At 39.3% G+C, this 15,426-nt stretch overlaps 1 protein-coding gene across 1 annotated transcript in view; it reads right to left on the bottom strand.

Moving 5' to 3' along the window:
- The window catches only part of RICTOR (RPTOR independent companion of MTOR complex 2), a 73,318-nt gene extending 58,277 nt beyond the window's left edge, over positions 1-15,041 (bottom strand). Inside the window, exons 1-2 of the mRNA XM_059491728.1 lie at positions 14,960-15,041; positions 14,762-14,809 (exon numbers count right to left, since the gene is read on the bottom strand). Coding sequence (XP_059347711.1) covers positions 14,762-14,809; positions 14,960-15,008 — 97 coding nt within the window. The 5' untranslated portion in view covers positions 15,009-15,041. The remainder of the gene's footprint in view (positions 1-14,761; positions 14,810-14,959) is intronic.
- Between the last annotated feature and the right edge of the window lie 385 nt (positions 15,042-15,426).

Below are 15,426 nucleotides of genomic sequence, written 5' to 3'. Positions count from 1 at the left end.
ATTAACAATTCTGCAGCAATGACAGATCCATATAATAAGGCCACCTAAGAAAACGTATACTAAAACCACTTTCCTCTATTTTTGCATGAAAAACTGCAGTAACGTCAACTTTTTCCTCACTGTGTCCTCTTTCAGTTGTGGAAAAACTTTTTAAAGACTGAAAAGTGTGATTAAAGACAGGTTTGTGGTGCTTAGCAGGGCAGTCAGGTATTTCCCAGAAGCTTTATTAGCAGGTAAGTAATTTGAAGCAAACTAGGGGCTCCAGAGCAAAAGCTACAAAACTGTGAGAAAACTGAGAACATGACAGACATTTCCACTACAGAACTGACAATACAAGTAGAGCAAGTTAGCTGTCTCCCTCTTCAATCTTACCAAAACCAATACTGCTGCAGAAAAACAAGACAGTAAAGAAATAAAGACTCTCTCATAGTATATTACCTCAGAAGGAACTAAAATAACAGAAGCCCTTTTGGTCAAATAATGTCAGGTGAAGTCTTGTTTTAAACTTTGTGAGAAGAATCTTCTCACAAAAAGTATCCCATAAAAAATTTAACAAAATAACTGTGAGATACTAACTTCAAGGAAAGATCGGCTATCTTCTTTTTCCTTCTTTTGAAAATGCATCACACATTACAAAGAAGTAGAAAATTTATATTACTTACTCAAGTATTACTCATTTTAGTAAAAGTAAAGCCAGTAAGGAAGGTAGGCAGGCCTAAGAAAACCTCACGTCACAGATGTAAGACAATTTGAACAAACCAATGTGACCTCATAAGCAGTGATTCAGTCTTTTGCTAGTCTGCCCTTCACACTGAAATGGACTTGGAAATAGACTGGATTCTAAAAACTAAGCCATGTAGCTTTACTGTAATCACAGATCAGATCCAGCATTGTTTATCTTCCTGTCACAAAATCTTACAAAGGCATTATAAAATACCAAGTAATGCAGAAATAGCAAAAAGTATAGTGCAAAATCACAGACTGATTTTCCAAAGAAATATCGCAGCCTTGAGATTTCATTGTCAAGGTCAACAGTTTATCTTGATGTTGACAAAGACTTTTTTTGTTGTTGTTTGGTTTTCTGTTTGTTTCAGTTTGTCAGGGGTGGGTTTTTTGTTGGTTTTTTTTTTTTTTTGTTTTGTTTTGGTGGGAGGGTTGTGGAGGGAGAGGAAGGGGCTCTTGTTGCTATTTCACAGATTCACAGAATATCCTGAATTGGAAGGGACCCACAAGAATCACTGACTAACTCTGGTAAATGGCTCATACAGGGATTGAACTCAATACCATGGTGTTATCAGCACCATGCTCTAGCCCACTACACTCATCAGTGTTGTATGTTTTGTTTTAAGGACCCCAGTTCATAAAACTGCTGTAAAGATTTCTTAGCTCTTACTCTCTAGCTCCTCCTGTTTTGTATCTACAACACAAAAACCCCAAGAAGACAAGCTACTTATTATTTTAAGACCCCCTCAAAAGTCTTTTCTTTCCTGACTCACTGCATTTATTACTGATACACTGACTTTTATTAGGAGAAATTTCTTCATCCAAAGGGCTGTCAAGCACTGGAACAAGCTGCCCAGGGAAGTAGCTGAGTCACCACCCCTGGAGGTAATTAAAAAATGCACAGATGTGGCACTTAGCAACACAGTTTAGTGATGAACTTGGCAATGTCTGGTTTATGGTCGAACTCAATGGTCAATCAAAATGATTCTACCATCTCCAGCTGGCCCACAGCAACCACCAAATACCTTCACATTCTTTCCCATGGTGCTTCTGAGGTGCAGCTGTGCAAAATGGCTAAACTGATCTTCCAGATTTCACCTGCCAAAGGATGTGTGACTCCCTTCCCTTACTTTCCTTCCCTCTTCTGTCCCACCGTACAATACACCTTTCTCCTTTACACTACTTCAGCACCCATCTTCAAATTCACAATAAAATTATCCTGTCAAGTATCTCAGTAAAATCCTTTTCTTGTTCCTCTATGTTCATTCCCTACTGAGTTACTGACTCAAACTGAATACTAAATTCTTACAAAACCCACTCAGAAGTAGCTGTGCCACTGAGCCATTCAGAGGTAGAGTGGTGGAAGCAAGACATAACTGTTCCACATGACACCCAGTAGAAAGAAGTCCCCCCTCTTTTTTTTTTTTTCATGGACTTTACAATTGGCAAGTTGTCCCAATTATCGTACACAGCCACTTTGCTCAAATGTCATCTAAAAACTTGTTGATACATACAAAAGTTGCAAGTCAGCCCACTTGTGTCCTGCAGCAAGAGCTTAGCTTGCTCATCAATATTCTTATTTTCTCTCTGTCTGCTTTTTGTTGGACAGCAAAAACTTTGAAGTAGCAGTAGTTGCTCCGTTTACTTCTGTTATACTAAACAGAGTTTCTCACCCACAGTTCTTTGCACTAACACCCTGTACTTACAATTATAATCTTCAGCACAGAGCAAAGCCGGTGTTTTTAAAAACTCTAGCCTCAAGAACTCCATGATTCTCTAAGCCTAAAAGTAATTCACAGATGCTGTATATCAAAAATCTCAAATGTTGTGTTGTTGTTTGTTTTTAAACTCCCATGACCTTTTAAGGCTTGACTCATTTTTTCACCCCTTCAGGACCGTGACATTGTTTTTCCCCAGCGAGAACCATGATGCATTCTGACAGATCCCATTCTCCAGAGAGAAAGAACACGACAGAAGTCCAGCTACACAAAACAGCTAGCGCTCCATCTAATGCAGGGATGAAATAGGACCAGCAATAGCTATATTAGCACAAGTGACGACTTCTTTTGCCTGACAGATTTAGCCGCATTGTTTGACCACATTCAGTATGCTAGAAGCACAATTCGCTGCTCTGTTATGCACATGTGAATGAAACAGAAAAAAAAAAAGAATGGCAGGCTTTAGCACACAAATAATTCAGTAACTCTGAAGTCAGGCATGGGTTGAACTGAGGAGTGCGTATTATATGCATCACTTGGTAGGTGCTAAAACAGTACACAGTACTGCACACAGTAGCAATGTGTATATATATTCAGTAACTCTCAAGTGAGAAACTGATGTCACAAGAGCAGCTGATGTCACACCTACTATAATCACAAGGCCAAAAAGTGAAATAAAAGATTAAATACTTCTAAATACTTCCTTTAAAGAAGGAAGTTGTACTTCACTACAGGTAATCATCTCACCATTAACATACATGATAGGTTATCTTCCTCTTACTGAAAGAAACACAGTAATGATTGGATAATGGATCATTCTGATGATCTGGTGATCATCAACAGTAAGTCATATTCTACCATTATCAGCTTGTTCCTAAAAAATAAAAACCAGGACACTTATGTAATCTTCTTGATATTAAAGTATTATTAATTTACATTTAATTCAAAAAGGTGGAAACTTCACAGAAAACTTGAGAATATGAAAGATGAGAAAGCTACATAAAAAAGCAAACTCTGCAACACAGATCACTCCTGTATGATTTGCATTAACACATCAACTCTACTTTGCCAGATTCTAAAAAAATTAGTGCACAAACACTTTACACTCAATGTGTCATTTTCAAAAACACAATAATACATATTTAGACTGAAGGTATGTCTCAATTTATAGTGTAAAACCTGTTTGTAGTATCACATTAATGTAGTTACATTGAAAAATGTACTGAATACTGAGGCAGATAGATATCCTCTATGATCACAGTTAAAGCCATAAATACTTTGTATTTAACACTTCAAGCCATAAATACTTCGTACTCTAAGTTTTGGCAAGTAAGACTTGAAAATTTTAGATTAAAAAAATTCACACGCATATCACGTTTTAACAATTGAGGATAACCCCTTAAAAAGCACCTATGACTAAGTGTGATTTCAGCAGAACGCACCTAGAAATTTATTTAGTTTGATTCCCATAGCTTTTGTGGGGAAACCATACAAAGAGCACTTTATTTTGAATATAGGTAAGTTCCAGTAACTCATGTATGTGAAAACAGAAAGCAAACAAAAACTAAGAACTGAGACTATTTTCCCCATTGCTGCTTAAGAAAGCTATGAATGTATGAAACTGGCTCACTAATATGGAAAAAAGTACACATCGTCTCTTTCATGGCAGTCAGCAAAGAAAGTCTCAAAACTATTCCTCTCCCTACATCACTCAGGTAAAAAACTCCTATACAAAAATACCCACAAACCAGAAATCAGTGAAAAGACAGTGTATTCAAGGTAGGATCTAGAAATCACTAGAACCTCAGATAAACAGGAAACCAAGTATCAGGACTATTTTGGCACACACGTGCTTCTGAAAAAATTAAGTAAAATTTAAATGCCTACTGTGATTGCACAGATTTCTTTTCTGCTGATGTGCATAAATGTTGTAAATTAAAGGACTTTTTTTTTTTTAATTTTAGTATTCTTAAGTACATATAAAGGTAGCAGGAAATAAGCAGTTTGGTGTTCCAGTCAGCTTGAAGAGCAGCTCCAAAATGAACTGCTTTCCAAAATGTGGTTTTATAATCTTATTTCTAACCAAGACACTGAGATTATACCTGTACAAAAGCCATTCTTATATCCTCACCTAGGAATTATGTTGATTATTCCCAATGTGTGATCGTGAATGGCTGCTTTGTAAACAGCATTCTTTACTGCTAAAACTTCTAAAAAATGGGTTTCATAGATGAAATCCTCTTTCCAGGATAGAAAGAGAAAACTGAAGGACCATTCCAAAGGCTAACTACAAGGCTGACTTGAAAATTAATTATGTACAGTTTTTGGCAAACAAATTATTCTTTAAATGCTTTACAGCAATACAAAATCTAGTGTACTGCATAAACTTCCTCAAAGATCAATTACAAAAATGGTATTATATAGTATTAGTTAAGACTACGTAAGGTACCAAGGCATATGCAAAAAACAACTCTTAAAAAAATCCTTGTCTATTCATAGAGAGAAAGTATTTAATTGAGTCCTCCATTCAAATGTACAGTTATATCCTCAGCTCCCAGGAAGACGTGAAGATGACAAGAATCACAGCAATAAGTCTTGATACATATCTTTGTGAATTACAAACTTACTCACAGTTCCCCCACCTCCTGCCTCTCAAAAAAATCCCACCAGAATGTCATCACACTGCAAGATACACAACTGTAACTATTGCATATTATCCTGACTAAAACCAAACTTGAATTATAGTCTCTTGAAATTTTTATCATGATCACTTAACACACAAATATAAATTATTCTGGAATACAGTTAAATTCAAGAAGAACTTCCTTTAAACTTTCAAAAGTTCAGATGTTTAAAAGAAAAAGAAAAAATAAAGGAGACAAAATACACAGAGGGTCAAAATGCTGGAAGCTGGGGAACATTCCATAACTGTGTGACTACGCATTTGTTTGCCCTGTTGCTCTGCTCTCTTCTCTGCAACAATTATAAACTACTGCCAAGGTTGGAGTGACCCAGTACAACTGTTCTTATGGTCAAGAGCCAGTAAAAGCCTTTCCCAGATGTACAAAATTGCTTATGTCGGTACACAAATCAAATTAATACTTCCCAGAACATCCACAACAAATTTGAAGGGTGAATATAAATTTATTGTAATGGTTTAGAAAATAATCTTCAGTTCCTCCAATCCATTTTCTTTTTTTCTGCCACCACTCCTAGAAGCAGAAATATCAGGATGGTCATAATTTTCAGTTGTTTTAACAAAACACTGAGTCTTTCTGACATCTTGCAACCAGTATTTGGAGAGTGGACCAGGCAAATCTGCTTTCAACACCACCTAAGAGGATTTTGATCACATATTTCTCTGAATATTAACAAACTGACATATGATTTTATTCTGAGACTACCTTCTCAATAAGCATTCTGATTCTTCTCTGCATCATTTCAATATGTTCAAGAACCTGAAAGCATAAATGTTACATGGCTCTTAACAATAAACTTAAAGCAGTCAGAAGCAGCCACCGTCCCCAGAAACATCCTGTTACATAGGGCATCATGTAAGAAGTCCACCAGCATTATCAGATGTAGGATTACCCAGTTTGCCAACCAAGAAATGAAGGGCAATTTGCATGACACAGAAACACCAAAGTAGTAACACTCAAATTCAAACATTAATACAGGGACAAGTAATTCACAAATAGCACTGACTAAAGCAGGAAACATTTAAACTGCAGCAAATGTCATGTGCTAGTTTCCCCATCCTAAAATGCTATATAACCAGAAGATTTCAAAACAGTGCTGACTGATATTTGCCAGCTTCATTCCCTCATATTAAGAATAGGACGTGTCCTTGTGTCACACAGGTAATATAGTCACGTTGCTGTGACCATTCAAGAGTTCTACTCTTTCTCCTGAAAAAGCACAGGAAGTGTCAGTCATATTTATAGATTTCACAAGATCTAAATACAATTCTCTGAAGACAGAAAACACCTAATCTATTGGTCAATCTCAACTTAGAAAAACCTATCCAGCTGAAGTAACAGGCTAAGCTAAAAACTGTGCTGCAAATGCCACATTTATAGAAACAGTAAGAATTTTTCTACTTCATTTTTTTGTACTTCATGAAAAAACCCAGAAGTCTACCCATGACACACACATATGGTTTGCATAAAGAAGGAGATGAACACATTCTAAATTCTCCAGATATGAGGTTGCTCAAACTGAATTCTGACTTCACTGATGCTCAGGAGGTAACAAAGGAATAAGATTACTTACAGATTTAATAATTTGTTTTTAAATAAGCAATTTCTAGGCAACAGCTGTTCTTGATAGTCCTCCATTTTTATGAAGTAATTATTTTTAAATATATGTATTAATTTATAGTCTATGTACACTTCAAGCAGGAAATCAATCTTCTATGCAGCTAAAAAAAACAAACAAAATCCCTGTGCTGTTCACCACACACCTTTACATGAAGAGATTAATTTAATAATTCCTTGTTACTCTTACAATTACTGTGTATTTTTCCATAAGTCGAGGTCATATTGTTTTGCTTTAAACACCTTAACTCTAAGTATAAATATCTCCTACCAATCATTCTGTAGTTCCCAAATCAACAGAAGTAGTTAATTTCACAATGAACACTTATGCAAATAGGAGACAGAGATGTACTTACTTCATGTCAGCCAAACTGCTAACTCACAGGAGTCCTTTAAAAGATGGCAAGTAACAGTCATCTTTACTATTTTGCAACCCTTTTTCTCTCTTGGACTTAAATGGTTACTGAAAGTATAATTTATAAACAGCATGAAATTATGTTCTCTAACCATTTTTCCAACTGAAACAGAATTAAAAACTTTCATTTTGCATCTCAGACAATTAAACACAGCTCTACTAAACAAGCAAATAAATAAATAAATAAATAAACTTAAAACTGTATTTCTGAAATGTTGCAGGAGCATCCAGCTGAGCCAATTTTCAGGTGTACCCAAACCCATAGCAGTAGGTAGCATTTGAACTAAAATGAGCTTAGAAAAGTCTGGGGAAGAACAAAACCAGTAGATTTAGGAAAAAAATCTCCCCTTCTAAGAAAACGCTCATAAAGGCTATCACTCAGGTTAATTTTTTAACGAACAACATTGATTCAAAGGCTATTGCTGCTCAAGTAGAATTCAGGTGAAGAGATTTCCATTTTATATTTATTTACACAAACTTATGCAGGCCACTAGAGACAGCGAGAATGCTTTCAAGTATGTCCTAGTAAACTTCAGTAACATAACTAAAAAATATAACTAAGTATTTTTATTTGCTTTTTGGGATTGGATTTTGTGTTTGGTTTGGGGTTTTTTTTACTACACTGTCTCATTTATGCATCTTTATCAGTGTTCCTCCTTTACATCAGATGCAAAGATTTGATGAATGCATTTTTCACTAATCGTGTTCTGAAGTTTTGCTTCCAAAATTTTCCATCACCACACCAGACGATAGGCAAATTAAAAAAAAAAATTCTGCAACATATACAAATATACCAACATTACAGACTCTCAAACTAGAACAGATACATTTTATTGTCACATTTACAAGTGCTCCAGTTAAAAAATTGACAAATACCAGCCAGCACTTCTGTAGTACTGTTATGTCACCTACCCTTCTGTAACAGAACAATGCACAGGAGCACTGCTCAGTGTGTGAATTCACCTGCACTATTGTGCAAGCATCTGCCTGCCTGCATACAGGTAAACTGCATACAGGTAAAACACTTCCAAAGAAAAGCAAACTTCTTACTTTACCCGATCTTTTGTGTAGTTATCTAAGCCTCAAGACACATCTTCTTGTCTTAGTCGCAAGAAAGTAGTAAGTATTAAAAGTAGATGACTTGTGCCATTTACCGTTTGAAAAAAAGAAATCTCAGAACGAGGTTCTGTTAGTATAAAAATTAAGAAAAACTTACATGATTTTTCAGTACATTCCCCCAAGTTAGTTGTCATTTCAACATCACTTAAGCTGTCCTGTAAAGCTCTTGAGCAATGCTCCTTTCTGCAGTGTCAGAGTTTGTATGGATATTAAGAGTAGGAAAACTGCAATTTTAACTATGGCAATTTCACTTCTTCCTACTTTAAAGAAAAGTAACTGTACCTGATGTTAGCATCTCTTCTATGTTATTAGGGTAAAACTTCTGAGATTGTCAGGTAACTGATAAGGTCATCAGCTTGGGCAAGTGATGCATTTCTTTATGGACAGGAGACGGCTGACACAGCTTCCTTGCTGACTGTGTTTATGATGAGGGGTCAGTTCCTTTAGATGGCATCTACACTGGATAGGCTCTAACAGAAAAAAATGCTGAAACTAAGCACTGCTCTAACCTCTAAGTGGGAGATGCTGGGAAGCAACAAAACAACCATGAGTAACATTTATGACAAAGTTTCAAATATATCAAGAATGCAGCAGGAGAGTTTGATACTCAGCACTCAGGGAGGAAGGAAGTGTGTTGAAGAAAGTCGTGGAAACACGGCATTGCTTAAACATCTATGAAGGTGTTTGGATCGGTATAGTGATCCCAATCACAGAATAATCTCTTGTAATAGAAAGTACAAGATCTTAGAACAGTCGTTTTATTCTCTGACCACAACAGCTAGAACAAAGAATCCACACACAAAAAGAAATTTAGAGGTGCTGTACTCAAAAACTTTAAAGACAGACATAAGTGCAGATATTCAAAGACATACCCAAATCCTACAGAAAACTTAACAATAAACAAGCAAGCCATAAGATTTTAAAGTGGTCTTTTGTTGAAATTTTTCTTTCATTAAAAAATGTGGTTCTTGTTTTGAAGAAATGGAAAGTGGAAATATTTTAAGCACACACCATCTTAGTAGTTCTGAGGATACTTAAGATTATAAAAGCAAATGCTTAGGAAGCAAAGCCAAAGGTACAATTGTGTTATTAATCTAACTGGGACAATGCACTACACAATTCTGAAACAACAGTAAACTAAAGCACAAGTGCAAGCACAAGTGCAGACAGGACAGTTGAGTGTATGACTTAATGCTGAAGTGCATGTATTCAGCACATTAACTCTCTTACTTTTAAAACCTATTGAAAACTTAGACACTGCCAGAAAAGTTGGCAGGCCACCATCATTGATCACTTTCCCTTTGCTCCTCCTATATAATAAAAAACTCCAAATACAAAAGTAATGCAGCATTAACATTTCTCAGTCAGCAAAGAGGTCTCTCCAACGGTTTTCGCCCCATTGTTGCATACTTTGTGCCTCAGGAGACCGAACAAAAATGTTACTAATTATCTTCTTATGACTGTTACAGTTTCTGTTACAGATTCACAAACAAGGGGAGCAAAAAAACACCTATTGCTCTGCGTGACCTGCTCAAGCACAACATCCTGCTATAGCTACCCATGAAAATAATGGCATACTGCAAAGTGAGGGTGAAAGGTACCCACACATTCTGATTATCTGGCTATTTTAAAAACATTGTTTCTCTGGTGTGGTGGAGCCCCACTTCTCCAGGATTTCAAGCCAGGCTACGTTTCCCCCAAGTACAGGAAGAACCACCTAAAGGCTTTCTGCAACAGACTTGCCATTAGCGTGGAAGAACTGCCTCTGAGCCATCCAAAGTATGCACCAGCTGCCATCTCTGCAGCGGTTTCCCTGCTGCCACGCTGCAAGCAATACAAAAGGGTTATTTTCTGCTTCCCCCACTACTCAAGATTCCAGTATCAGATGTGTGCTCTTTTCCTCCCTGCTTCTTCCACACTGATGAAGAAAGCTGGAAACAGTATGGTCATCAAATCTCAAGCTGATTTTGGAAACAAAATTCATCCAGCCTTCTTTAACTATCCCACAAATAACCCTTAAAAATGCCTGACATTTCTGTGGGCTGTAAACTGCAAATAGCATCCCGAGATGTTTGCCCTGCATGCAATGCATTATGATATACCATGTGGGAACATGGACTCAAATACTACATGGTTTAAAATTATGGAAGCACAGTAAGAAAAGTAACACCACTTAGACCTCATGAAGTTAAATGGAACTCCTTTATGTTTTATTATTACCTAAATGACAGGAAAAAATGAAGGCAAAAAAGGGAATAGTATTTTCTCATATAACACTAGTCAATTTTGTGATACCAGTCTCAGGGAAAAAAAACAACAACTAGTTTTCTCAGCTGCTGCTTTGTTCATATATGTCCTGTGTTAGTTAGAAGACTCGACATCTACAAAATCTCTACAAAACAGAATTGGTTGTACAAGAAAAGGTGATAAACCAAAGTAGAATCTTGTAATGCATGTTTTTTAATAATAAATGAAAGCACTAATGCTTGAGATAGGTACATTACAGTTGTTTAAAGAGTACACTGTCAGCAAATGAAGACTGGCTACCCTCAGAAAGGAGGAAATTAACACATACACACACAGACAGCACTCTACTCAACTTCAGTAAGCAGCTGGCCCCCCTGCACCAGCAAGCAAACAAGCTCTGAAAAGTTCCTAATAGCCAGGGCAATCTCTGAGCTACAGGATTCCAAGAAAATAGGGACCCCTTGAAGGAAGATGAGCCTGAGGACAGATAATAAACCATGAGACTGCTCTCAACTAGCCAAGTTCCAAACTACTTAGGCCTTCAAGATCCAAGAACAACAGCCAAAATTCCAACAAAGGAAGAGGTGTTGGTCGCCCAGCAGTACAAGGTGATTCAGTTACAGGGTGAGCAAAGAAGCACAGAATGGCTTGGGTTGAAAAGGACCTTTCAAGGTCACATAGTCCAACCTCCCTACAAAAACTCAGGAGCACATTAAGTGTGGATTACACGCGCCTTTAACAGTGCCCAGAGCTCCAGCAGGTGTATGTGCTTCTGTGCTTCAACTTCAAATGTCTGTAAAGCAGTCAGAAACAAAGAAGAGGTGCACAATGTTTTTATTATGTTATATACACAACCATAGCCAAAGTCAGTGGAAAAACTCCTACCAAATGTACTAATCTGGCTGATACCTCCAATTGTCATTTCTGGCCTTTGGAAGTTACAAGCTTGATTTCAGCAGTCTAATTAAACCAATCTCTCTCATCCCACTGCTAATTCCTTCCAGATGACTGCAGTGGGAGTTGTACTGGTGGTGAGTCTGTCCTCTTTTTCCTTTTCTGTTCTATTCTGAGCAGGTAATATAACACAAGGCCTAAACATGAGTGTTCCAAATCCCAATTATTAATTGCGATTTTGTAATCAACAGAATACATGACATACAATTTAACTAGACAAAAGCAATGAGTCTACCCCATGTCTGCGCCATTTTTTCTTACTATACCAACATTATACACACAAATGTTTATCCTGGGGACAATTTTTCCAGAGTTGATCAACCCTTCAGCAAAGTGGTTTTCTTAAAAAAGATCTATCTGAATTCCCTTAGAAGATGGGCAGGGATTAGTGGCTCAGAAATAAAATAAATAAAAAAAAACCTAAAAACCAACCAACCAAATGACAATAACACAAACAAAACCAAAAAAACCCGACCCGAAACAAACAAAAGAACACACAAAGAACCCCCAAAAAACCAACCCTGACCTACAAAAAAGTAAAAAAAAAAAACACAGAAAAAGCAAACCACGTACTTATTTACATTATCATCTTCAACCAGGCTAATAAGTGTAAACAGAAAGCTCACACATACCTACACAAACACACAAAATGCAGCACCCACCATCATGCAAAATGGCTTTCATAAACATAATGTATCATTTTTAAAAAGGCAAAGTAACAAGAAGCTCCAAAAAGTAAACCTAGTATAGCAGCCATTGTAAAAATCTGTAAAAAGCTTGGTGACTTCTGCGAAAACATGAGCAACTTTAACCACAGGACCAGAGAAAAGAGCAAACCAAACACAAACACAAATGCAGACCACTGCAAGCAGCAAGGCCGTCCTCACGCCTTACTGCTCAAAAAGCCATGAAGAAGCAGAACTCAGAGTAGCACAAACTGGAGTGCTCTTCCCACATCTACTGTTTGTTTTGAAATTCTTTGTAACAGCACCGGCCTCCTGCATGGAAAGTGTAGTCACAGGTACGGACGAGTAAAGGTGTAACCTGTAGGCTGTCATGCCATTACTAACAGGAAACTACTCAAAATAAGGCAGTGCCAATATAATTTCTTGTGTTTGCAACAAAGAGGCCCCTGTAACTAGAAGCATATGGCTGAGGCTCTGTTTATGGTGATTCTCTACTTTGCCCAAATCAGATATTTCACATTAATCAACACAAAGTTCAGTTGTACCAGGAAACAAAAAACATTAGAACATTCTTTTAAGCTAATGCAAACGTGAGCCCTGTGGAAAACTATGTGATCTGCACAACACAGTGAACCAAAACATTGTGCTATCAGTACCAAATTAGGGTAACAAAATATTTAAAATAATTGCTTACATAACTATTGTAACAGCTGGAAAAACAAATACTTGTTGTGTTCACCATGGAAATCAAGTTATCATCTAGCTCATCTAATGTCTTGCTGAGACTTTTAAGCTTCTTACTTTTGTTTCCCCTTTAAACTGCAGTTAATATCGACGCAGATATACGGTGCTATACGATTGCTGATCAGTCAGCTGTAGTCTAACAAAAAAAACCAAAACCGTTGGGTTTCTAACATCTAAATTTAAAGTAGCTTCTTATTCGATTTCTCCAATGATTTACTATTGGATAGAAGATCTATTGACACAGTGCAAAATAACTTTTCTAATTAAAAAAGAAAGAAAACACATATTAAAAATATGGTTTGGAATCAGAAGGCAGCTGAAACACCTCATGGTAAGAATCAATATCACAATGACAGTTACCTATCAAATTCTGATTAGAAGATTTCAAACACATCACATCTCAAAACTACCACTCCAGCATTTAAATTTTGTGTATTGCACTTTCACCTCAAAATACTTCAGTATACTAAAGAACATTAAAAAAAAAAAAATTAGACCCATTCATTAAAATCCCAATTCTGCAAGTTTCATAAATAGGCAACATTGCTTACAGCAATAACTTTGTCATGTGCTTAAACTGTTAAGGCCTTCATTGCACGTTTTGCTGATGAAAGCTTCACATGTTTTAATTTTTAAAGACAGCATTTCTCTAAAACAATCATGTCCACTGGGAGATAGAATGAGAAGAGTCTATTTTTTAAACTGAGGAAACCCCAGCAGTTTTCCCGGTTATTAAAACACACTTGTAAATATGATATGTATACACAGAGATAACTTGCAGCCCACAATAAAACTGCTTAATAAAATAATTCTAAACACAGCTTACTTTGTGGGAAAAGAGAATTAGAGAAAGTATAATGCAGTATAAACAATTCCAAGATGAAAACAGTACTTCTACTGCTGGTATTTTTACTTCCTTTCCATTTCACAGGCCACTTTTATCTCATTGATTCTGTCATTTCCCTGCCTACTTCCCCATAAAATGGATCTATTCAGCATAATAGTCATCCTGGATCTCCTTCCTGAAGCAGAACAGCTACACACCAGCATCAACTTCATTCCCTCCCCAGACCAGGATCCTCTGTCCTACGAAATATCACCACTTCTACAGCAGTAGCATTCCAGTTTGCTTTTTGAATTTTACCAGTCTCTTTGGGAGAGTCTAACCCTTACTTCAGTACTCAGCCAGGCAAGATCACATTTTGTACCCTATACGTATGAGTAGGGAACGAGTACCTGCTCGTCTGAGGCAAAACTTCTTAGTGTGTAGCAGATATCAGCGATGCTTCCTTCCTCTTAACCACCCCCCCCAACCCCAGACACAGATCTGAGAGCAGTGGAGGATGTTTGGAGCAATTTAACAAGCAAAGGGGACATGAGTGGCCGCTGGTCTGGGAGCAAGAGGCTCACGGCAAACGGGGTGGCCAGCCGGCCTAGGGCACGCAGGGACACACGAAGGAGGGATGGAGGCAGGAGCAGCCGCGGCTGCCGAGGTGCTGCTCGGAGGCGCACGGCACCATCGGCCCGAGGCTCGGCCATTGAGCACAATCCCGTCTGCGAGCAACAGGGGCTTCAAGGGCAGCCCCAGAGGCGGCCGAGCAGCCTCAGCGCGCACGCCGGGGAGCCCCGCGGCCCCGCAGCTGCCCGGGCACGGCCCCGGCGCGGCCCCGCGGTGCCCGAGGAGCGGCTCCCACCCGCGGGCGGCTCCGCTCAGCCCCCGGCGGCGGCCCCGGGCCCCGCGCCCGCCCCACGGCACCACCAGGCCGCTCCGCTCCGCCGCGCCCCCCGCCCGCCTCGGGCGCAGCGAGGCTCGGGCGGCCCCCCCCGCCCCGCCCGTACCTCGGCTGAGATCGAGGGACACGTTCTCCTCGCCGCTGTCGTTCCGACCTGCGGGGACGGGGGGAGAGAAGCGCGTTAGACGGGCGGCGAGGAAGAAGCCGGGGACAGGGAAGAGAAAGGGAGGAGGGGAGCGGGGGGCGCCAGCGGGCACCGCGGCGGTGCGGGCGGCGGCGGGGCGGCCCGCGGGACGCTCCTCACCTCGGATGCGGAGGTGCCTCAGCGAGCGAGCGCGGAGCGTCGCCGCCATGTTTGCGGCCCCGCAGCCACAACACCGGAAACCTCGCCCGCTCTCGCGAGGGGAGGCGCGCGGAGCCGCCGACGCGGAGGGCGCCCCCCCCCGGCACCTCCCCCCTCACGGCGGGGGCGGGGCGGGCGCGGCAGCGGCCTGGCAACCGCGGTCCCTCCTTTTCCCCTTTTTTCTGTTTTTGTTTGTTTGTGGTTTTGTTTTTGCTGTATTTTTGTTTGTTTCTTTGTTTGTTTCTTTCTTTCGGGGCTTGCCCGCCCGGTTTCTCGGCCTTGTGATGAGGTGATAATTCACGTGGGTGCGGCGTGACCGTGGGCTTTGTACGCCGGATGTTTTCTTCTTTTTTAAAGCGTGAAGTAATTAAAAACAGGAAAAAAGGAACAGCTTTTCGTCGCTTGTTCAGTTTGTGCGCAGCGGGTCT

Source organism: Ammospiza nelsoni, chromosome Z (assembly GCF_027579445.1).
Source record: "Ammospiza nelsoni isolate bAmmNel1 chromosome Z, bAmmNel1.pri, whole genome shotgun sequence".
NCBI classification, from domain to species: Eukaryota; Metazoa; Chordata; class Aves; order Passeriformes; family Passerellidae; genus Ammospiza; species Ammospiza nelsoni.
Note: the sequence above shows the minus strand (reverse complement) of the source record. Positions and strands in the feature narration are given on the sequence as shown.